The sequence below is a fragment of the Nesoenas mayeri genome (assembly GCF_963082525.1).
Source record: "Nesoenas mayeri genome assembly, chromosome: 2".
Taxonomy (NCBI): Eukaryota; Metazoa; Chordata; class Aves; order Columbiformes; family Columbidae; genus Nesoenas; species Nesoenas mayeri.
Genome location: NC_137543.1, coordinates 66,163,288 through 66,188,121, shown reverse-complemented (window position 1 = coordinate 66,188,121; position 24,834 = coordinate 66,163,288). Strand labels below are relative to the sequence as shown.

General features: G+C 38.3%; 1 protein-coding gene across 1 annotated transcript in view; it reads left to right on the top strand.

Moving 5' to 3' along the window:
* The window catches only part of GABBR2 (gamma-aminobutyric acid type B receptor subunit 2), a gene marked incomplete at both ends in the record, with an annotated part of 486,339 nt that overhangs the window by 90,669 nt on the left and 370,836 nt on the right, over positions 1-24,834 (top strand). Inside the window, one exon of the mRNA XM_080339746.1 lies at positions 15,189-15,326. Coding sequence (XP_080195872.1) covers positions 15,189-15,326 — 138 coding nt within the window. The remainder of the gene's footprint in view (positions 1-15,188; positions 15,327-24,834) is intronic.

The following is a 24,834-nucleotide window of genomic DNA, read 5'->3' as shown; positions in this document are numbered from 1 at the left end:
GGATGAACACGCTGATTATGAATAAATTGTCAGAAGTGATTACAAACACCACCATGAAGAAAGCAGTGGACAAATTTTCTATTTCCTTTCCCTCAACAGAGTTGTGTAATCATAGAACTTCTCATGCTTTAAATTCACTGAAATCTAGAGGTGTAGTTGTTTTGTCATATCTTCTTCTAACTGATATCTGTTGGAAAAATTCTGGTAGGCTGAGCTTGAAGGAGTGAATAAGCTTGTGTGGTTAGGGGAGACATACAACGCTTTCCCCCTGCTCTCCCCACTAAACTCAGGCACATGTTTGCGTGTTAACACACCATATGCCACCCAAATCCATGTTAATATTGTGCGTTATATGATTAACATCCGTCTTTGCCTGTCTCTCTTCTTTGGCGTGGGTCTCCTGTCTTCCAACACATACAGTAGCTTAAACTGCATTTTGAGCACACTGGAAGCCTGCGCTTGCTCAGTCTTCCACCAGTTTGCATCTAGCAATGCCAGCAGAAGGCAGTAGGAGAATCTAGCCATGTTTGTTTTACTGGTTTTAGTGTTGCTAAGGAATACAGTCTCCACTGTGCCTGGGGAAGGGTCTGTTTCATGGTCGTCACCAGGTGCTTCTTAGCTCAGCAAGTTGACTCGTGCTACCAGCTCCATTTGCTTGAGAGATTGGTTGGATGGTCTGTATGTGTTCATTGTTGGTTTTTGTTTGTTTGCTTGTGGGTTCTTTTTTTATGACTAGCATGTAGAAGCCGGTTGGTAAACTGTCATTCTTGAAGGCTGAGATATGGGGTGTTGAAAGGAGAATCTCCTTTTGACTGCTGTGTTGTCATTCGCCCTCAAAGCATAGCAGTTGAATTAGCGGTGCAGGAAGATCTGTGGCAACCAGCGAGCCTGTTCTCCTCCTCCATCTGTCCCCGCTCCTGCATTCATGCACCAACATACACACACACACACACACACACACATCCCAATTTGTGAAAGCAGAAAAGGTGATGTGTGAGGTCAGCTGACTTGTATGTGAACAATGATCATTATCCACTGCTTTACCTGCAGTGGGAACCACTCACGTGAACTCTTCGCAGTGAGATGTGGAAGGGTGGCAGCCAGGTGATGTTTTCTGACCACAGGCTAAGTAGAAAATGTTTTTCTTGGTGCTACTGTGCCGTCTGGCCTACAGCACTGGAATGTGTCTGCTCTTGTATTTTCTCAAAACCTTGAAATCCTATGTACAGGCTTGTTAGTATGCATTTTCTCTACTGTTTTTTTTAAATAGACGTGTGCCTGCCTCTTGCACCAACACTTTGCACAGTTTCCAAGTTTTACGCTGTGTCAGGTAACCAACAGAAAACCTATTTAGATCTCTTTTACTACGCCACTACTTTGTACAAGAAAACAGTAACATCTTTCTTCCCCTTGAGGCACTCTGCGTGTTGTACTTAAGAAAGATACTTAAAATCTATTAAGGTATCCAAAGCACTGGCTCATTATAAGAAAGGTTTCACTAGGCAGGTTTTCATTGTCAATTTGATATTTCACCTGGTCAGGACCTCCACATTTTCCTTCAGTTTGTTGCTGAAAAAAAACAGCAAGAAACTTAACTCATTCACACATTTTCTTTTACATTTCTGATGCCATTGTAAGAAATAAAATTGATCCAGAGCTGTACAAAGTACTTTTTATTCACCTGACAATGTGGTGTCAGCCACACTTTACAATATTATTAATATCATCCTATTACTGTTTTATACTAGTTCAACCTGTTAGGATTCTGGGGGACAGTCTGTACTTATTTAGCAAAGGGATGTCAAGAATCTGATCAGTTTCCTGTGCAATCTTAAAGCAATTTAGGTCTGTTGGAGTACATATTGTAACAGAAAGCAGGCTGTTTCAAGTAGCTTTATATTTTCATGAGCTATTATAAGTTAGGACTGTCTGAGTCTGGAAAAATCATGGAGATTTTTAAGGCGGAGTGGACAGAAGAAAAACTGATCTGAGAATTTGCAGCTAAGATGATTTAGTAGAGTTTAGTTGTTTTAGACTCTAGCAGAGACTGGTTGAGGCATTTTCAGTAGAGTTTAGGCAAGTCAAAAAAAGTCAGTTTACACAGCTGTAAATTCTCCTCATGTATATGAGCTTTGCCTACAGGGTAGCAGTGTCTAGCAGAGTATTATGTGCCAAACTAATAGCAGCAATCAGTGAGGTGCCAAACATAACCACAGTGTGAAGATAATGAGATAAACTAGTGGAGGATTTGGTGATCTGAAACTTCTTCATGGTGCATGTTAATGAAACTTCTGTACGGTTTGGTTACACACAAAAGGCAGGAATTACTCGTTCAGTGGGACATGTCTGAGGGAGTTCATGTTGGGATTTTATTATGAAGGTGAATTGTGCACACAGAAACAAAACAGGTTCTTTTCTGGGTAGCACCTCTTACAGCTCACCTTGGGTGGCAAGCACACAAGGAATTGAACAAATGAGTTTGTTGTGAGTGTGTCACAAGCATATGTCATAATTAACAAACTAAATGAGGTAACTAAGGAAGAACATTAGGGTGACCTAATTAGGATAAGGTGGAGAAGCTAGGAGGTCTTGTCTTCTTGTATGGATTGTTTGTAGTTTCCAGACTTGCACTGAACGCATTTGCTTTTAAACATCTGTGAGGTTGATCTGGGGCTGACTGTAGGTTTGATCTGTGCAGTCTGTGGGCATTTCACCTGCATGCAGCGCCGCTCTATTTGACTTTTGTTCAACATGTCCTGTTTTTCCTGGAGCATAAAGAGGGAACCCCCAAGGGTTGATACATCAAGGTGAGTAATGCCCTCTTCTTGGCAAGCTTAATTAAGATTCACTCTAGGTGCTCCAAGAGGGAAGAGCATTGGTCATTCTGCTTACAGAAATTCTATACTATGCTGTTCAGTGTGAGTATTGAGGATTTATTTGGCAGTCTGCTAGCCTGTCTTGATCTTGCAAAGGAACAGCTCTTTTTAAACCAGGTTGTAGTTTGCAGCATAGAGGCAATATCTTTCTTGCCTACCTTTAAAACCAGAGAGATACAGTGTCCACGTGTGACAGGACCACAAGTCAGACATAACCACCATTCCATGTTTTTGAAGTGGTTCCTAATCTCTCTACTGATTACTTACCTGGAATATAAAACCCAACTAGACCAAGGTGAGCCTTTAATTAGGGAAAACTCAAATGATGCTGGGTACATTATTAAATAACAGGCTTAAAGAAATATGTGTGATGACCATGCCCAATAAGTTCATGAAATTTGAATCCTTTTTAAACATATTTCCACTCCAACATGTCTCTGTAATTCCAGGGCTGCTCTTTTTCTTCCCTTTGCTTCTGAGGCTCAACTCTGAGAGTGTTCCTTGTTGCAGCTAAGCCTGTGACACCTTAGGCTTGTGTCAGTCTGCCAGCTCCATGTAGGAGTCCCTCTGTCCCTGTCTGCCTTCTTGCCTTGTTCTGCACACAGGGACTGCTTGTCTGTGTGGGAAATGGATAGTTCACCATTGCAGCACAATGATGTCACACATGGTGACACAATTTGTCACAGTGGGTTTGAATCAGGAGTGCGTTCAGTCTCTCAGGTGCTTCAGATCAATTTGCTACCTTTTTTTTTTTTTTTAATTTAAAAGTCCCTCTTTTTCAAAACATTCCAAGAAATGGGAAGATGTTTGGACTGTGTAGTTCTCCTGTGAATAATGGAGTTTATTGTGACAATTTGCACTGCATGAAATAAGGAGGACACTGAGGTACTAGAGAGAGTGCAGAGAAGGGCAATGAAGCTGGTGAGGGGTCTGGAGCGCAAGTCTGATGAGGAGCAGCTGAGGGAACTGGGGCTGTTTAGCCTGGAGAAAAGGAGGCTGAGGGGAGACCTGACCGCTGTCTGCAACTACCTGAAAGGAGGTTGTAGCATGGAGGGAGTTGGTCTCTTCTCCCAAGTAACAATTGATAGTACAAGAGGAAATGGCCTCAGGTTGTGCCAGGGGAGGTTTAGATTGGGTATTAGGAGAAAATTCTTCACAGAAGGGGTTTTCAGGCATTGGAACAGGCTGCTTAGGGCAGTGGTGGAGTCACCATCCCTAGAGGTGTTTAGATGAGGTTCTTAGGGACATGGTTCAGTGCTGGAGTTAGGTTAGGTTGTGGTTGGACTCAATGATCCTGAGGGTCTCTTCCAACTGAAATGATTCTATTATATTCTAAATATGATGGCCCATGGGGTCAGGAGAAAGTTTTAGAGTATGGTAGCCATTGCAGGCATATTCCACTTACTGGAGAAAGCCACTGTCAAGCATAGCTAAGGCAAGCACAAGTCACCATTTGTAAATCTCGTTTTCAGTCTGGGGGAAGAAAAAGATACTCTGTTTTTTGGGAAAAAGGAACTAGGGTCCTAACCGATACTTGGATTTTGAGGGTTTTTGATACCTGCCAACTGTGAAGCACTGTGCCTACTCACACAGTGAATGTCAAGCCATCTGGGCAGTTGTTAAAATAAAATTATATTCTCTCCACACTGCGTCTTTTACCAGGCATTAAATGAAAAGCATGTATGATGCTTACCTGTGCTGGTATGCAATCCATCCATTTCCAGTCTGAGACTTCTGTAAAATGATGAATTATTGTAGTCTGGTGCTACATTAATTTAAACCAAATTAAAACATACAAGAACATAATTTGGCCTTTATGGGCTAACTTAAATGGTAACATATCCAAATCATCACATGTTATTCCTCCTTAAATAAATTAGCTTAGCAGAGTTTTATTCACTATAGACAAAGTTCAACTGTTTTACATCAAAGAGAGATTAAAAATCATAGATGTGTGTTGAAGAATAAAAAAATCATATATATGTTTTGAAGAATATTACACCAGATTTTCTTGACCTTTGGGTCAAGAAATTTATTTTTTGCTATTCTTAATTTATTAAGCCCTTTTAAAAACTCTTTTTCAGTTGTATTGTTCTTCTGACCTGTGTCTGTGTTTCTAAAATTCTTGTTGAGGAATGAAAAGGAAAAAAAAAAAAAAAGTTAGACAATATTGCTTCAGAAAAAGTCAAACTGGGAACTACTTGTACCACTTAGCACTCTGTATGAAGAACATCATCCTCTAAAGGAAAAGAGTTTAATCTTATTTTCCAAAAATACCAGATGCTTTCTGACCTTTGATTAAAATTCAAATTTGTTCTCAGAAACACCACAGACATCCTTGTGATAGCTTAAGAGATCTTCTCATGTTTTCCAGGTAAGTGACTTTCAGAAGCTATATTATAAGAACATTTCTGAAGGGCCTCAGAGTCATCTGTGTCTCTTGTCATCCCCAGTGAAGGTTTATTTAGAAGCTTCCGTGGTTGTGCGCACTGAGAGACAAGCCCTGTTGCCATATGACTGAGGGACATACAGGAGACTTTATTTCAACATGACACTCTTAACCAGAAAGCTACTGAAGAGCTCTTTTTCTATATCTTCTCAAACTCAGAATAATGTCTGATTTTAACTTGGTGTCAGAAAAATATCAAGAAAGATTATTATTTTTTTATTTTATTTTTTTTTTTTAACTAGAGTATTTTTCAGGAACGAGTAGGTGATGGGAGAGAGATAAGTCATATATCAGACTTCCTCCATAATTGATTCTTTGTGATTGCTGAGGGCCAAGTGATTTTTCAGAGTATTATTGCACTCCTGTCTTGGTTTCAATTGCAGCTTATTACTCAAGAGCGGGATGCCAGGCCATGTAGCTGTTACTTCAAATGTTTTGCACTAGTACACTTCCATTTTCTTCCATCTACAAGATGGAGCTTCTTGTTTGTTATTTATAAATTTGGATTTTCTCCTTCTATATTGTTTTCTTATTTCAGTCTCTCCTTTTATTTGCTGCGAAGAGACTATCTACAGTTAAAAGGAGTTTCACCATTTTTAGTATGCAACAATTTTCTGAGTGCTGAAAAGAAGCAAGTCAATGATTTGAAGATGGTGACCTTTTCCCTGCATTAGGTGCTTTTTCCTTCTCCAAAAATGACCTGGTGTTGCAGTTTAATCCTTGCCAGTAATTAAGAACTGTGCAGCTGCTCACTCACCCCCCAAGCTGGTGGGATGAGGGAGAGAATCAGAAGAGTAAAAGTGAGAAAACTTATGGGTTAAGATAAAGGCAGTTTAGTGGGTAAAGTGAAAGCCATGCACACAAGCGAACAGGTTCATTCACTACTTCACATCAGCAGGCAGGTGTTCAGCCATCTCTGGGCTCCATCATGCACAAGGATTACTTAGGAAAACTAATGCCATGACTCCAAATGTTTCCTCATTCCTTCTTCTTTCCCCAGCTTTTATTGCTGAGCATGACATCATATGGTGAGGAATATCTCTTTGGTTGGTTGGGGTCAGGTGTCCCAGCTGTGTCCCCTCCCAGCTCCTTGTGCACCCCCAGTCTACTCACTGATAGGGTGATATGAGAAGCAGAGAAGGCCTTGACTTTGTGTGAGCACTGCTCCGCAGTAACTGAAACATCCCTGTGTTATCAACACTGTTTTCACCTCAAATCCAGAGCATCCCCATACAAGCGACTATGAAGAAAATTAATCCTCTCCTAGTTGAAACCAGAACACCTGGGAAAAAACCATATGCATGTTGAAACCAAGTACGTAGTCAATAGTAGACATAAGAAAAGGAGAACATTGGTAAACTCAACTTTTTAAAGGCAATTAGAGAAATTTATTTTACTAAACATGGAAAAAGTTCTTCTGTATTGTTATGATTTATTGTTTTTCATTGTTAATGCTGAAAGTCCCATTTTTTTGCAGTGCTCATACTCTAGATCTGGAAAAGGAAACCAAACATCATATTTAAATGTGATCACACACCTCTTTTTACTTATGTGACTTCTTCCCTATGTTAAAAAAAAAAACCACAGGGAAAAGAATGAAAGGAAATCTGAGATATTCCAACAGAGTATTACTAGATCTGGTATGATCTATGAAAACATAGGCTATTTATGGTAATATAATAATAAATGGTGATGAATGAAGGGGAGAAAAAGAAAGGTGAAGAAAGTACAAAATTGAACAATTGACATTAGTGGCTGTGTTGAGCCTGCCAAAATTATCTCCCTTAGCTCTTCATTTTGTACTTGAGCTGCAACTGGCAAATGCCTTGTAAATCTGCTACAGCACATCTTTCTCTCAAAATGAGAGGCAACAAAATAGTAAGTAGTCTGCATCAATAAATTTAAGTGATAATGGTCTTGGGGCTCAAGTGTCTGAAACAATTAGCACCTTTTGAGGTTATTTAAATGCAAAACCACAACTGATTTCCTAGGGGATTTTTAAAAAGCCTTTTGATGCAAATAAAGAACTGAGATTTTTCTCATTTGTTGAATAATTAAAATTAATTCTTTGTTTTGTTAGAAGTCATTGTAATGTTGAACTTCTTTGGTAAAAATTGGAAAAGCTAGAGGAAACAAAGCCAGTTTAATCTCAACAGCAGGACATGATATTTGTTTTCAGAACATCATTGTATATATTAGTTTTCCTACATTATTCCTTTGGATTTTTATACTTTTCCGTAATTCCACTTATTTTCATAAAATATAATAGCAATGGAGCAGTATAGTATAGGGAGGAAGAAGCATAAGTGAGCAAGGCATTGGTCTCGCCATCAATACTGAATGTACCAAAATATCTCATAAGTGAGCAGTGGAACATCAGAGAAAACTATAGTAGTAAGATATAGTTCTTCTTTTTACACATTTATGCTATAAAACTGTGAATGAGGATGTCCACATGAAGCTTTAAAAATATTTGGAAAAAAATTAATTCAAAATGGCATTGTATATGTGAGCATCCATCCATTTTAATCAATGCGAGTAATTAGAAAACATCCGTAAAACCATCTTGTGTAATATTATTGGACTGATGCAGAAATGAATGCGTTAAATGAAATGGACTGATGCAGAAATGAATGCGTTAAATGAAATGGACTGTATGCTGTGGGTGAGCAAATATAGTGTGGATGTTATAAAATCCCTTCTGACCCAGGAATATTTGAGTCAACACCAATTTGATTCTGATTAGATGATGGGTCCACCTGCAGAACAATCCAGGAGAACTCAATAACTTATACTGTGGGATCTGACTAATTGCTCAGGTTCCACAATAGAAACTCTCTAAGGCCCAAATGTTAGCTTTCCATTAGCAATTCAGAATGAGATGTTAATGTTTTGAATTAATATTCACTAGCTTACAGAAGTCTTGGCCAGTGTTACCTGAATTACGAATTTCATCACTGTACAGCCCTAGAACAGCTTCTGCATTTGATCAGTGTTACTGCCAGAAAAAAAAAAAAAAAGATTCAGTAGACCCTATCTAAAATTTCTCAGGTGTAGGGTCCTCCATGGGCTGCAGGTGGATCTCTGCTCCACTGTGAACCTCCATGAGCTGTATGGGGACAACCTCTGCATCACCTTGGTCTGCTCCACAGGCTGCAGGGGAACCTCTGCCCTGGTGCCTGGAGCACCTCCTGCCCTCCTTCACTGACCTTGGTGTCTGCAGTCTCTTTCTCTCTCATTTTTCTCATTCCTCTCCTACAGCTGCTGTGCAGTGTTTTTTACTCTGTCTTAAATGTGTTATCACAGAGGTTCCACCAGTGTCACTGATGGGCTTAGCTATGGGCAGTGGCAGGTCTGTTTTGGTGCTGGCTGGAACTGGCTCTGCTGAACACGGGGGCAGCTCCTGATGTCTTCTCACAGAAGCCCCCTGCTACCAAAACCCTGCCACATAAAGCCAATACAGAATCATGAAAGGGAGTGATCTTCATATCACAAATATGCAAAATGTTCCTTGATGGTCATCTTAGCTTCTCTGTGTAACAGTTATGGGTCAAGGAAAGGCTTCAACTTTCTTTGAGGAAAGACTTCGAATTCCAAGGTAAATGAGAATTTACTGTGAAAAGGGGGAGTTAATTTGATCTCTGCTAATGCCACATATTTAATTATGGTGGAAACTTAGGCAGAATCAATTTTGATTACACAGGATTTAGCCACTTGCTACACTCCAACTCTATTTCATATTGCAGTTCTTAAATTGGCATCTTCCAGTGTAAATGTTATGTACTCAAAGAAAAAGTCATATAAATGACCAAAATAAAGGTTAAATGGAAAAAAAAATGAGGAAAGTATATCTATTCCTCTTATTATGAGAGGTAGAAAAATTTTGTTTATCTTGCTGGGTGGACTCAGTTCCCAAATAGTGACCCAGGAAAAAGAAAATGACATTGAGCAAGAAGCTCAAGAAGAAGGTGTTTAGACAGTCTCTGAGGGAACGAGGTGACAGAAGGGTGAGTGGCCAGCCTTGCTGTGGAGTCCTTCACTTAAGAGGCAGAAGATAAGCTGTTAAATGGGATGCCAAGCACCATAACTTAGTGGTGAATTGCTGCCTCTATATCAGGCAGGATCAGATAAGGGAGTTGCTAGGTGAAGTGTGTCAAGAGCTGTCAAGGTGAGTGGGTTAATTTACTGGGAAATATTTTACTGAAGAATTTAAGTTCTCTGCTGTGTCTATTTCTTCTAAACCAAAATGGAATCTGATTAGTAGTAGTTAAAAAATGACAGAAAAAATCGTATACAGAAGAGTCCATGGTTTGGGATGAATTAACTTCAGTTTTAAGATACAGAAGCTTGTAGTTGTTGGAGAGGGTTGCTTTTGTTATTCAAATCGAGAACACAGGCATGGCTACAGTGGGTCAGAGCACAACTTAGTGCACGTACTTAGCATTGTTCTGGACCAGATGATCTGTAGGACAGGGCAAGGATTTAATCCTGCTTGCCCATAACTAACTTGTCCTAACCACCCATGATCTGTGGTTCAGGAGGTTCCTGAGGAGATCACTGTCTCTGTATTAAGAAGTTTGGGATTGTTTTTTGATTTATGAATGAGTCCGATTTCTTTTTATTTATCTCTGTAACATTCATAACATCACCTGGCAAGTTGTTTCACATCTACTTCTCACAGTGTGAAGAAGTTTAGAACAAATGAAAGGAAGTGTTTTTTCTCTTGCTGGATAATTACATTGTCACGGGATGTCGTGGTTGTCAAAGTGGCATTTCCAAGAGCAGTTGTACAGACTCACAGAAGGAAAAATCCAGCTACAGCGATTAGATGCAAAAATAGAATTGCTGGTTCTGATAGTACCTAAAATGCAGATGCCTGAAAACAAAGAAGATACCTCAGGAGAAGCATGCCTGTAAACCCAAGCACTGGCTGTTAACCTTATTGACCTTTGTTGTAGCTCAGCACAGTTGTCCATATGATTTTCGCTGAATTATCTGTATTACTTGATTACTTTGAAAGTGGGACAAAAATAATTTTGGTGTTTCTCGTCTCCCAGTCTTTTTCCTGCTGATAGTTTAATGTGGAGTTAGTTCCCAAGCAAGATTTTGCAGAGGATAGGAATAAGGCTTTGTATCTTTGTCTTTCTTCAAGGAAGTCTCATCATATATTTATGAGGACTTGCTTCTCTTTCTGATGATATTCAGTGCTGCTGAAAGCTCTCGTATCACTTGAAAAAGTTTGATATTTCATTATGCAGATACAGCTGTTGGTTATTCTCTCTTATCATGAAGGAATTCTAACCTTAGTAGTCAGTAGCTCAATACATACCAAAACTGTTCCTCAGGTTTACTTTTACTCAGACAAACAGTTGTGCCAGAATATAGCTAACTGGGAAACAGCTGGGCATAGCTGTCCAACAGCTAGGAATCCAAACATAATCGTGTATTTGACCAGTGCATCAGTTCACAATAGTTCCTGTTACAAGTATCTGCTATTCCTGTAATTACTCAAACTGGTCAATGTTAGAGGAATCCTCAAAGCTTTATGTATCAGACCCATATGAATTCCCACTCTGTGCACTAAGGATTTGCAGTGTGTCACACTCAAACTCTGAGGGTTTGAGGACGCACCCTGATGTCTGTCTCTGTCTGCCAAACAGCCTTCTTGGCAGCCACCAACCCCGACAAGTCAGTTCTGCTGACTTGAGTCGTATGTCCTTCACATGGGACATCCTTCCTCAGCTGCAGAGGGCCTTTGGAGAAGGTCTTGCTTGTGTACTCAGCTGCTTATCTGTTCTTTCTGGAAAGGTTTCTTGTCCTTGAGCACCCTGTATGCTTCAGGCAGAAATTCCTCCCTGTGCATCCAGATCCCTTTCTTCGTGGAGGATGAGAGTTTTTATTTGCCAGCCTCTGCTTTCAAGATGGTTCAGGAAGATCAACGCTTCAGTCCCCAAACTCATTCAATTCCTCTCCTATGCAGCAGTTCATCTGGCTATTTTTCTTAATGAAAATAAGCTGTTCTGTTTCCTTGGAAGTGGAAACTATGCCTTTGTCAGGTGCCACCTGTGATACTAATCACTTTGTCACAGTGTGATATAGGACCCTTTACAGACCTTTGCTTGGGGGTTTGCTGGTATTTCTCCTTGTGAATTGTCTATGCAATCTGTGTCAAATCAGTGTGTTAAGAGATACGTTTCATTAACTCATTAATATGTATGTTTGCTATTTATATGTCACCTATTACTGGTTCTTGGCTGAGACTTAACACAGTGATTAGTGTATTTGGGGTGACTAGTTCTCAACCCCTTCCTCTGAAGAAAATTGTAGCACGTACCAAATCAAATGGTAAAGACCCAATTTGTTTTTATGCTCCTTGAAATTGGGTCCATCTTTTTGAAACAGCCTGTATTTGAAATTACAGTTATGGTAAAGGCTACATTTCTCCAATGAAAGGCATTGCAAACATCCTCAGTGTTCCAGTCTGCAGCCAAGATCAACAGCACAGCATGGCTGATTTTATATGAGTGGAAAGTGAACTGGCCAGAGTTCAGCTCAGCAAAATAGAGATGTTGATGACAATTTAGATGAAAGAGCAAAACTATCTAGCAAAAGCGGTGTTGGCTCCTTCGGTGATATTTGTCATCATTTAAGTTTGTGACTTTTTATGAGGGATTCTTTCCCCTTTATTGCGGTTAGTCATGCTCCCATTAATAAGCCTGTCAGCTTCTTGTCATCTACATGTGGCCAGGACTTTCTAGCCTCTGCTTTTTAATGTGGATTTTGGTTCTTCTACAGTCTTTTGTTTTACTGTAATTGCACTGATGCCATACCATTGCTCCTGTACCTAGTTGTAGTCACCTGCTGACTCGATTCAATAAGTTATTTTGTTGTTATATGGTGGGAATTTCAGAGACATCTTTGCTTGTTGTCTTTCAAAAAGGTTGCCCGCTTTTAAGATTATAGATGTGGGGTTTGACAAGAGAAGATAATGAGCAGCAATGGTGGCCTTCTGGGGTCTCTTGAAGAAGTCAAATTCTTAAAAGGGCTTCAGGAGCTTGCTATGGATACGTTCCTCAGACTAGAGGCAGGAAGAAACCTTTCTAACTGCTTGCTACTTCTCTGTCTGGCTTGACTGAGCTGTTATTTTTACCGGAATGTTAATTGTTTTAATATTTGTGACAGATTGTTCTGTTGCTTACTGGGAAGAATGTCATACATACTTAGATGTTTTGAAATGTGAAGGTCTGCTTTCTCCCATCTTTCTCATTTTTCATTTTTTTTTCTGTGTAGTCATGGCCAGCCACAGCATTAAGTTCTTTTGTTTTATTTCCAAGACCTGCATTGGACTATTTTGGAAGTTTTGCTCAAGGAGCAGACTGTATCCTGTAATTATTTGTGGTGGCCTAGCGACTAGTTATGAAGAAAGTACAAAGATGAAAACATAGCAGGCTTTTAACTCAGTCACACTGAAGAGATGCCCACAAGTTATTGTACATAATTTGGATTGATCAGTAATATCACCAGTGTGGACCTTTCAATTTGGGAGAGATGAATAATGCTTTCAGCATGCCTTCCCAAGAGACCACTGTGTGATTGAAAAAGTATTGTTTTCATGCAAGTATTTTTATAAACATGAAAATTAAATAAATAAGAAAGAAAAAGCGTTATCATAATAGCAATTTTGGACCTCCCAGCAAATCAACCTACGAGGATCCTTAACTGTGTAAGGTTACTCTACTATAATGAGAAACAATCTGCAGGCAAATAATAGTTAAAAGGTGCATCAGTGTTTTTTGATATAAGGCTGCATTTTATATGAATTTTACTTCGGTTAGCAGATCGCAGGCCTTTATACTTTAGAATATAGAATTTTATTTCTCCATAACTTTTATGTGGTTAGCACTTCATGGAGTACAGCTTCTGAGTGTTATTTTACTATCAAGGTCTTCCTTATTTCATATATGACTTGTATTCTTCTTAAACTGTTACAGAGTGGTACATAGAAAACATGATATAATGCAAAATAATTTAAAAAAAAAAGTGTTATCTGGGTTTAGGTTTGTATGAAAAGCAATTGAACAATCTCTGCTACAGCTTGAAATGGTGGAGTGGAATGAAGTCAAAGATTTGGCTAAATGTCAGTTCAGTTCAGATGCTGAAAACCCTAGGGACCTTGGCTACTTAAAAAAGTAAAAGTAACTGAGCCTTCTAATTCTGCTTGGAATAAACTGATCTTTAACTAGGGAAGTGGAGGAGAAGGACTGGAGGATGTTGCTTGTTCTGGTAATCACAATCTTAATTTCTCCACCAAGGGAGCCTCTGCCATACTGAATAGTCTGTGTGGGTTGTTTTGTTGTGTGGTTTGGGGTTTTTTTGTTGGTTTGGGTTTTTTTGTTTGTTTGTTTGTTTTTTGTGGGTGTTTGTTTTTGTTTTGTTTGTTTTGGTTTGGGGTTTTTTTTGGTGCTATATTCTGTAATTTTTAAAAGTCTATGCGGTAAAAATCTGTATCCATTCGAGGAAGTGGGAGTGATAATTCTATTCTTGCAGATAGAATGCAAATAGAATAGTTTTTCTTTTAGCATATTAATTCAGTAAGAAGATTAATATAAGCTTGCAAACTTCTTAGTCAAAATCTTTATTCGCTCAGCAGAATGCAATACAATTACTACTTGGATGCTGATAGTAAATGAACTGTTTTATTGAATCATCACAAAGAAATGTTGGAGGCAGGTGTATGAAAGTTCTTATAAAGACTATATTCGAGGGGGACTTTGTAGAGGAGGCAAAAGAGGGCAGAAAATTTCATTTTGAAAAGAGAGAGGAAAAAAGTGGCTGCTGCTGGAGCAGTGGAAGCCACCATTATAGCCTGTTGGTACTCTTCCAGTACAGTTTGGAATCAAATTCTTAACTTCAGGTATATGTTTTATTGATACTCTGCTGCAAGATCAGGAATTAAACCATGACTACATAAGTTATAAATGACTGGTTTCCCCAGTGTGACATAAGTTATAAATGATTGATGCTACTCTATTCAAGGCATGTTATTAATAATCTTTTGACATACTGACTAGCATCACTCTTTGTTTCTTAGTTTTCAGTCCTGGTCTTGGTTTATGGTAAAATTCTTTACACCTGAAATAATGGTCAAACTAATTATCAGAGAAGCCCAGAATAGGTCAGGCAGGAAGGCACCTCAGAAGGTCATTTAGCCAAGTCTTCTGCTCAAAGCAGGGTGGGCTATGAGAGCAGACCAACAAATTCTTAACAATTTAAAGGAGTATTATTTTGATATTTTTTTGAAGACTATGTGTTGTTCTTCTAAATAACAGGCTCTCTATTTTATGCTTTTGAACAGAATACTGAAGTTGGACCTTAAGGAGAGGTTACTTGGCAGTCTTCATTAGAGACAGAGCTTTTCTTTACAGAGACCATGAGTAGTGTAAATCTTTCCTTCAGCTATGGAAGTCCTGCTGACCTCTGGTCTTACATTCTGAATTTTGCTTTAGGAAATAGTAGTTCTGAATGAGGAAGAGGTTTCAGTCAACCTTTTCTGTTGGGGCTTTTTTCTTCTTTGTCAAATGGTGGTATCAAAATTCAGATGGTGCAGCTGTGGCTTGGAAGGAAGAAATAAGGGGTTTTGAGTAATGTAAGGAAAGGCTTTTCTGTTCTTTGACTACAGTACATTACAGGTCCAGAACTGAATGCTCCAATTTTTAATGTTTGATTCTTAAGATGTTATTTATTGTACAATTTTTACATCAGTGCAACCCCTGATTTTTTTTTTTCCTGCTCAGTAGTTTATTTCTTAGTTAATTATGTTATTTGTGATGTTGAACATTGCCTTTTTATTTTTTTTTCCCCAGTGTGACAATGCAAAAGGACTCAAAGCCTTCTATGATGCAATAAAATATGGACCTAATCATCTGATGGTTTTTGGTGGTGTATGTGCAACAGTTACTTCTATCATTGCTGAATCTCTAAAGGGATGGAATTTGGTTCAGGTAAGGCATGGAGTGGAATGTATTCAAGTGTTGACTATCTTGTATCTCTGTTTATTTGTTTCATTTTGTGTTTTTAATTTAGAAACCTAGTATTTGATGCTTTTCAAGCTTAATATTTTGTGTAATAACTATATCTCAGTTTTGAAGATCAGTGAAGTTATGTGTAAAGAACAACAGCTACTTTTACATAGTACTAGATTTTCAGGCTTGTGAGTATGGGGCAGAAGTTGTGTGTCTCAGTAGATTAATTAAATAAAATTAATTTAATGTATCTCAAAACACAACCTAAATGAAATGAAGTTCAGTAACAGTAGCTGAGCAAATCTAGGAATTATCCAAAGTTAGAGGAAACAACTCGACAGGCCTTAAATTATGATACGCTGGGATCTTTACTCAGTCATAGTGAATTAATTCCTATTTACTTTAAAAGTGTTGGAAGTGTATGGATCGTAAGTAGTAACGGGGTATGTATCTCAGTGTTTGACTCACAAAGCACGTTTATTCACAGCTGTTCTTTCTGACTTTCTCAAAGGTCAAGTTTATGGAAAGGTTCCCTCTACTGAGGAATCAGAATTTATTAATACTAATCTTTAAAATGCAGATGATAACAGCATGATTTTCTTAATTTCTTCAATCATTTGGCCAGTGATGATCTTTTGATTGATGGCTCTTCATGCATGGTAGAACAGCCAGTTTTGCTTTTCATATGTGGAAATGCCCTGGCTTCTTACTCAATATTCGTATTGCCTAAAGATAAGCATAAGCATTTTTATTAAAATAAACAAAACTTTCTATAGCAAAATAATAAAACAATAAAATATAACAATTACCTGAGGTTTCAGTTACAAACAGACTCCTTTTTTCCACCTGGAATACTCACTGAGATTAGTGCAGAACGAACAAATGAGGCATAATTAAGTTTGTGAAGATGATGATGATTGGAGTACAAATGGAAAAATCTTAGGAGGATAATTAAAGTAGCTTGTTAACTGTGTTTGCAATGCTTGTCATATCAGATACTTTTTTTCTTATGCTTCAGGATTTTTTCTGATATGAAAAACATCAGTTCTACTATGGAAACAAAATAATAGTGTATCTCTGGGGCAGAATGGATAAAACAACAGAAAACTTGAAACTACTAGCTTAATGCTCTCCTTTGAAAATGGCCTAGTCCATGGCCTGTAATAAAATATGTGTCTGGGACTCTGTGCTTTTTGGAATTTGTCATGTGGAACTTTGAGATGATGTAGGATATTTTAAGGAGTTGGATTTCATTGTGCTAAATCCTTTTCATTTGCAGTCAAGTTCTGGCTCTAAGGTCTGAAAATCAATTTGCTAATGCAGTTGCTCAGTCAATAAGGAAGGGCAAGTAGAAAGCCTCTGTTTGCTTTTAAATGCCTGAATTTGTCAATATATGTGTTAACTTATATAATGATATGAAGCATTGCTACCAGACAGCATCTATTTCTTTGTATTTAACCACTACAGCTGTGACTAAGTCTTAAACATTATTAATGATATCAGTACATCAAGGGATTCTCTGCTGCTTGGGCTTAGTATCCTGCAGGCACTAGATAAATCCTCACATGGCATAACTCCACTTTGTGTCAGTTTTTTTATAAATTGATTGACTGAATGATGAAAGAACACAAATGATGGCATGGCTGGGAAGTGTGGTGAGACTTATTGGATGATATAGGAGGAAACAGCTTAAATACAGTTTGTGAAAGTGTTATGTCCTATGGTGACAGCAATATGTGCATCTGCAAATCAGCACACATAGCATGCATAAGATAGTGGGGAAATGGAGTACAAATCCTTCCGCTCCTCTAGATTGACTGTCATAAGCATTTTTGATTAAAAGCATAGCTTGAATAGAAGAAATAGAAATCTATAGTTCTTGGAAGTGGAGCAATAACATTCAGACCAATAAAAGACAAGACTGTCCTCCCTTAAAATTTGAAACTTCACCTCGGGTAATCACAGCAAAGTCATGCAGTTACTTAACTTCACAATCACAAATTCATGTATTTTATGTTGCAATCAAGAAGAAAAAAAAAGCATATAGACAAAAACTAACCTGACGTATTAATAGAGGATATGCATTTGATGTCTGACTCTATCAGTTTTTTTCCTTGCAGGCAGTCAAAAAACCTGAGCTCTTAACCTTAGCAGGAATATTTGATTTGATTTACACAGATGTCATGTGGTTGAGCAAAGTGATGACTGTCTTCCACACAAGAGAAATGCAGGATGATACTCATAGTACTGGGAGGAATAGGAAAGAAGAGATTCACAGAATATAAAACTGAAAAATTACTTTTGTTAGCAAATATGATATGAGATGAGATTGCCTGCAAAACTTTTCCTGAAAGGCTTTTAACCCTGAATTCAAGGCTTCTGTGTGACTACCTTTCGTCTCTTTGGGGTAATTCTTCTTTTCTTTTCCGCCTCTTCCTCATTCTCTGCAGTAAAAAGACTCCAAAAACATGCAACAAAGTAAAAGGCAAAGAGTAGAAATGTGCTGGAAATAATCACATTGCATTTGCTACTCAGACAATGCTACAGCAGTGATGAGAGGGGAATGAAAAGAAACAAAGGAAATAAATTTTTGCAGGAGAGCTTCAGTCTCTACTCCTCTTACTGTACACTGTTGATAATGACACTGCATTTTTGACTTCACTGGTTAATTCAGTTCACTGGTGGCCTGTAACAATGTGAAATAGGGGAGACTATCAGAGCTTGAGAAGAGTCTCACTCTGAAGGTGACTTGGTTATATCTGTACCAAATATAAACAGAGGCTACTTTTCTTCACCCGCCTTGATAAATTTTCTTATGATCAGCAACAGAACGGGAGATTCTGTTCTAAACTGTCTGCCTTCAACTGTTGGCTGATTTAATTATCTATTACTGCAACAAAATTAATGATTTTTTAATGGAGCATTTTCTATCTGTGGAAAGAGCAAGTTGCTTTAGCCTGCAACACTGAAGTCCTTAAGGACTTTCACTGAGGGGTGGTAGGTGACAACCTGCCAACTGTTTGCTGAACGCATGTTCTTAGTAGGACAGATAGAGACCCCTATTCCTTAGCTTCTCAAATGAAAAGCTTCCCTGTAAGTAATTTCTGTGTGCCAGGAGACCTTTGTTGAGTGACAGTCTGAGCATGGGCTGGAGGCTGCACATGCAGCTTTGATGTCCAGTTGATGGTGTGGAATCTGTTTGAACCTCTGGTATTTTGGTTAAAAAGTGCCGATAATATTCTGTGCATCTGACATTAGGTCATACAGGCATGAAGGTCTAATATCGGGCAGTTACCCAGTAAGTCAAATACAAATATGTTAATGTCAAATACATCAGGATTTTTCTTAGCCTTGTTCCATTTCCATGTGTTTTCAAGGCCGTTAAGCAGAATGAAGAATCATTAACAGTATCTACAATGTCTTGTAAAAGGCCAGTTACACATTTTTGTTTCATACACTGAAGCTTTACTGTTAGTATCCATGTAGTGCAAAACAGAGGAGATAGTTTGCAATTCAGTCTTCTATTCCAGGATATCCATCAATTTTTTACCTCTCCATGTGAATTTATTTCAGTGGCATAAGTGTCTAATTTGTATAGATTGCTGTTTCTCCTATTTTCCATTTTCATCTCTCACTTTTCCTGATTGCTATATTGACACTAACATTTAACTAGGGTGAGGTTTTTTATCAAACTGGCCAGCTCTCTTAATTTGGGAAACTCTTCATTTTGGAGACTTGCCGTTCTCTTTTGTTGTGATGTTTTCATTTCCTGCTTCTTTTCCAATTTTCTTTATCACTGGAAATAAGCCTCTACCAGAAAAAAAACCCCGTAAATATTACCTTTTCCTTAGAATATCCTCTGTTTCTACATATTTAATGTAACCTAGTCTTAACTGCTGACTTCTAGGCTGGTAACTGATACAAGTGATCCAGTGATTAGATTGTAACAACATTCAAGAGGGAGAGAAACCTTGTTCTGGATTCAGCATCTCATGCTGGAAAATTTTCTAGGAAAATTCTAGGTGCCGTAATCATGATGTATTACTCATTTTATGGGCCCAACTTCCAGCAAGTATAAGTCTCCCATATTGATATAGGGCAAGTTCACATGGTAGAATGAGAAAACTCCTTTAGTTCTCAGGCTCAATATAACTGAGTATTAAAGAGCCTATCCTGAGATTTTTATTATTATCCCAGAGATCCACAGGCATTGAAGATCCCATCTCTGAACTAGCAGAAAGACTGACAGTGTTTAAGAAAATTAATGATGTTTCTTGTCCTTGGTTTTCTACTGAAACAAGGCTGATACGATTTCATGGTCAGTTCCTCCTAACAATTTCTGACCACTACCCAATTGCAACCAAACTTTAACAAAGGATTTCCCAAAGTTTATTAGCTTCTATACATATCTGTGAAAATGAACTGCTGAGGGGAGGGATCCACATGAACAGAAGGGAGGCTACAGCGTGAGCACAAAGATAACTTGGAGCCAGCCATGATGTGCGGTGCTCCCTGTCCAACTGCAGCTTATGGGAAAGAGACTGATTGTGTTGAGAAGACAGTTAAAAAAGAGAGAAACAAAGCTGAGAAAATACAGAGGAGAGGTGAGGCCCAGAAGGATATGAAATAGGAGCTGGTTTGTGTGTTTAGAAGCTTAAGCCACATGTATCTGTAGGAAACCGGGCTTGATTAGCTGGCTCTTTTACTCATCAAAATACTTTTAATGCAGAATTTCACGACTCTATGCAGGTTTTAAATGGTATTTTTTAACACTTAAATAATGCAAGTCATCACAGAGGTTTCTAGACTGGCCACTGAATCAAATTTCCTCTTGGTAATATCTGGATTTTCTAAATCTTCATGGTCGGTACCTGGAGGCCTGGCATGTTCATTTATTTATTTGTTTGGTTGGTTAGTTATTTGTTTATTTATTTATTTATTTTAAAATGTTCTTTATCATGTTTGTTCCAGCACAGTGAGTTTGTGCTACTTTTGCCTTCACTGCACAATTTCCATGTATTATTAGTTTGAGCAATGAAAATGGCATTTAAACTAGTCTTTGACTAAGAAGATTAGCTACTTGTATCTGTAAGATGCAGATGGTCCCACTTGAGCAGGCCTTCTTCCCACTGGGATGACCCATTGCACCACAAAACTAGAGTCTTCAGCTTCTTGGCCCACAATTCACTATCATAATCCTCTTTTTTTCTTTCCTTTTTTTATCTCCTAGGATTGGAGGGATTTTTGTAGATTTTCTGTACTCATGCTGTTCTTCTAACAGACAAAGTGTGTGAAGGGAAACACCTCTTAAAGTCTTATTATATAACGTGCAAACCTGATGATGTTCCTGTCTTGCTTTCCGGACTTAGCTGAGCACATAAGGAAGTTTTGCTTGCCTCACCGTAGGAATGCTTGGGAGCTCCTGAACGGGAAGGAAACACTGCAGGCCTGACCTTCATGCATAATTTCATGTGAAGTTTCTCCTCATCTGAGAGAAGCTCTGGTGAATTTGAAGGGAGACAGACCTTTTAGTTCTGCCAGTCATCCCCTTGATAGAAGCTGCCAGCAGGAGCTCTGCTGTTATTGATTTGGCCCTCCTGAAGCTCTGTGGTTGCTGCTGAGAAAGAAAACACAAGGGGAGTTGAAAGAGATCAGCAGCACCATTCCTCCTAATTAGACTGTGTCTCTCTGGGTGTGGATGGATGTAGACATGCATGATGTAGAGCAGACTTAGATTTGGGAAGTTAGTTGTATGTTCACCCTTAGACTTAGAGAAATGAATGTTGCAGTGCATAGGGGAGACTAGTCTAGAGCAGAAGAATAAATTTAGTGGCGAGTGTTCTTTCATAGTGATAAAACCACTGGCCCTGATTCCCAGTGCATTATTTCAGTTGTATCCCAGAGAAGACATTAGCATTACATAGTCATTAACAGTAGAAATTTGGTCGACAAAGATTAAACTGAAAACTTCAGAAAATTTCCAGACTGAGGTATGGTAGGTAAGAAGTGCATATCCTGTATTCCAAATGGGCTGCAAGATTTAGTAGAGCCTTCCTTTTCTTTTTTTCTGTCTTCTGCTTAAATGTATGAAATTGGTTTATAGGCAGATGAGTTGGCTTAACCTGGCTTTCCCTCACTTTGAAATTGGCTTTTCTCCAGCGTTCACTTTATTTAAATATGATTAACTGTTCTTTTTCATCTCATTTGTCTTGCATTTCTACTGTTGGAAAAAACAACAAACTACAGTATACACTCTACTTTTTTCCCTTTGATCTAACATCAGCACATTCAGTTCATTATAGAAGGGGTGAATAAAAGTATTTTAATACGGCTCTTGGATTAGGTGAAAGCTGTTAAAGTCTGAACCTGTATATTTATTCTAACTATGACTGCATGTTCTGACAGAAAAAAAAATAATCTTTTTTGTTATTTTTGTTTGTAGCTCTTTTCCCATAATTATTCATTCATTTCTGTTTAGTGTTGGATCAATGATATGGAATGAATGTGGAGTGATGGTCTAAGGAACAGACCCAGACTTGAAAGGCAAGGGTGTCACTTTGCTATGAAGTATACTTTAGGTTTGGGAAAACACATTTAATTCTGAACAAATCAGACATTCCCTCTCCTCCATATACTCCTTCCTTGAATTTGAACAGTCTCTTGAAGAAAAATAAAATACATAAAACAAACAAGCAAACAAAAAGCAACCAACAACCCATCCCCATAGTGTTTGGTGACAAGCATTGGTATTTTTCCAAACAAGGTGTTTACAATACCCCAGCTTAATTTATTATCAGAATAAATAATGGATGTGTGTGCTTTGTTTTGTTTTCCCTTGTGTAATTTTTATCTAAGTATTCTGTCTCACTTCTTGTTTGTGTTTTGGGTTTTTTTTGTATTTTCTGTAAAAGAAGGCTGAAGTCTTTTATTCTGTGGCTTTCACAGGCCCTCAGCTGGGATAGACGTGCCAGGTAGAATCTTACTCAGTTACCAAAATGTCTCAATATTGCACCCTGCAGCTATTGTTGCAAATTCCTTCACTGCTACAAAAGATATCCCTTCATGTCCCCTCAAGCTGGTTTAATTCTATTTGCTGCTGCTTTTTATGGAGGTGTTTTGGAAAAGTAGATGGGTAGCTTTGGGTGCCATCTCTTCCTTCTCTCCTCCTCCCTTTCCTGATACAATCCGAAGATTGAGGTTTGCTTCTTTGGGAAATGTCTTGTGATTTGGCATCTTCACTAGGCTGAATAGGGAGGACTGACTTCTTTTTCACTGACTTCTTTTTCAGATTTGAGATCTTTTTCATAGCATGTTTTCTAGTACCTTGTCTGACGTCTGTTTCCTGTATGGTCCAACCCAGTGGACAGTAGTGCTACTAAATTTCCTTCTAACCCACAGCTGGTCAGTGTGTCTTCTCTTGACTTCCTTTGGGAAATGTCATACAATGTGTGGGGATATAACTGTGTGGCACCAACACTCCATTAATAACACTCTTTGATTCTACCTAAAGTTCTGCCAGCCCAAAGAATCACCCTTGGATTCTTTAATCCCATTGCTTTTGTTACTCTGGGACCCACAAACCTGGCTTGAAATCTCCTGTTGTTAGGTGGGAGCATTATTAAAGTTTTTCGGCAATTGCAGCACTGAATTTTGAGATCCCTTTTGCGTTTTTTCCCAGTGCATGACTTTATACAAATCTTGGTTTTATGTTTCTTATTTGAAAGCTGGCTCAGGGAAAAGAGATACTAATTTGTTGCCCATCTATACATGATTTTTCTGCTTTAAAGGTTATATTGATTGAAAACTGTCTCACTTCACTGAAAATACGATAACTTTTTCACTTTTTGGTTGGTTCCTGGCAATCATTATTAATTTACTCAAAAACATTCAGATTGTGGTATTGCATTTCTGTGAATATTGAGACATTTGAAATATTCTAGAAAGTGGGTTTCAAGCTTCTTTTACCATTACTGCCCCAAATATGGTCCTTCTGGCTATTTTTACCATACTTGTAATTTCTGGAAAGCTGGAGTTGGTTATTTTGGTATGCTGTTTGTCAGAGTGACTGCTTAATTTTTTATTTTTTTCTTTCTGAAAGGCAACATTGAGTGTGTTCTGCAAGACCAGCTTGCTGGTCTGTTTCTTAACAGCTGCCTTGCAAAGCCCAAGGATTGTTTTCTCTCCAATCTCTTTGACCAGCCTGGATTGAGTGGCCCTATATGAAGTTAAAAGCACTCTCTGCCATAGCTGTTGCTGTCCTTGGAACATAAAAATGTGGCCACAGTAAGGAGGTAAATACATCAAGTTAAGGCAAAATTGCTTTGATAAAATTTATCGCTTCATACTATAGTTCCCGCAATCTTAAATCTGCTTTTTCATTTCATTCTCTCTTCCTTTGACGTTTTTCTTCATGTTACTGTCCTAAAACAGGACAAAGAAAGCTTTCTCATGTGGTAAATTAACCTGCTTTCCCCTGCATGCTGTTGTGGCAGCAGCTACCTAATTACTTGTTTTGAGGGACAGCATAATGCATACAAATTCAGCAAAAGCAGCTCCTGGGCACAGATTGAAGAAGAAACTCATAAACCACTCAGTTGCAAAAAGAAAGCACCTTTACATAATTTTAAAATTGAAATAAAATATTCACTGGCCTTCAAAACCAGAAAAGGCTTAATTATGCTCCATTGAAGATGTAATACTTTGCTGATATGTTTATAGAAAAGTAAGCACTGAAGTACAAATCCTCATATAATAGGAGCTTTTCTAAGGGCCTGATTCTCAAGTGCACTGTAGTGTTCTTGCAATGTGATTTGTCTAGTACTATGACCAGTACAGCATCCATCTTAATTTTTGATATTCACAGTGCTCCGTACCTCTAGAGCAGTTCCTGGAGACTTATAGGTCTCGAGGCATCAGTTGAGTTTTAACACAACTGGGGAAAAATAAGGCCTATGAAACAAGAGATAGTAATGTTTTAACTGAACTTATGGAAACACATTTATTTCCTTTAGTCTTAGTTACCACAGGTAGCAAAACCAGAATCTCGGTGCCAGGGAAAGTAAATATGATCACTGTAGCAGAAGAGCCTCCAGGTTCTGTTGGAAAAGCCCGAAGGAATGTATACAAAAGTGCTGCTGAAACAATATGTGTTTGGAGTAAGAAGGTTTCATCCTAGGATTAGACTGAGAACAGGAACATATTGCACAGCTCTTAAGCATAGACTTGTAATAAGGCATTTCCTTTTACTTCTCATCACATTAAAGACTTACAGCTATAGAAAGCTTAAGTTACTGAGTCTAAACTGATTTTTGTTACTGAGAAATAGTTCCAGAATTACACCTTTCTGGTCTTTCAGAATCTTGTGTTGTAATTCCTAACTGAAGTTGCAAATCCGGACTTACTTTGATTTCTTGTCTTTCTTTGGTTTCATTCTTTTGGAGGAGATGAGTAGCTTGAAATTTCTGACCTCTGTGTTAAGCTGTGACAC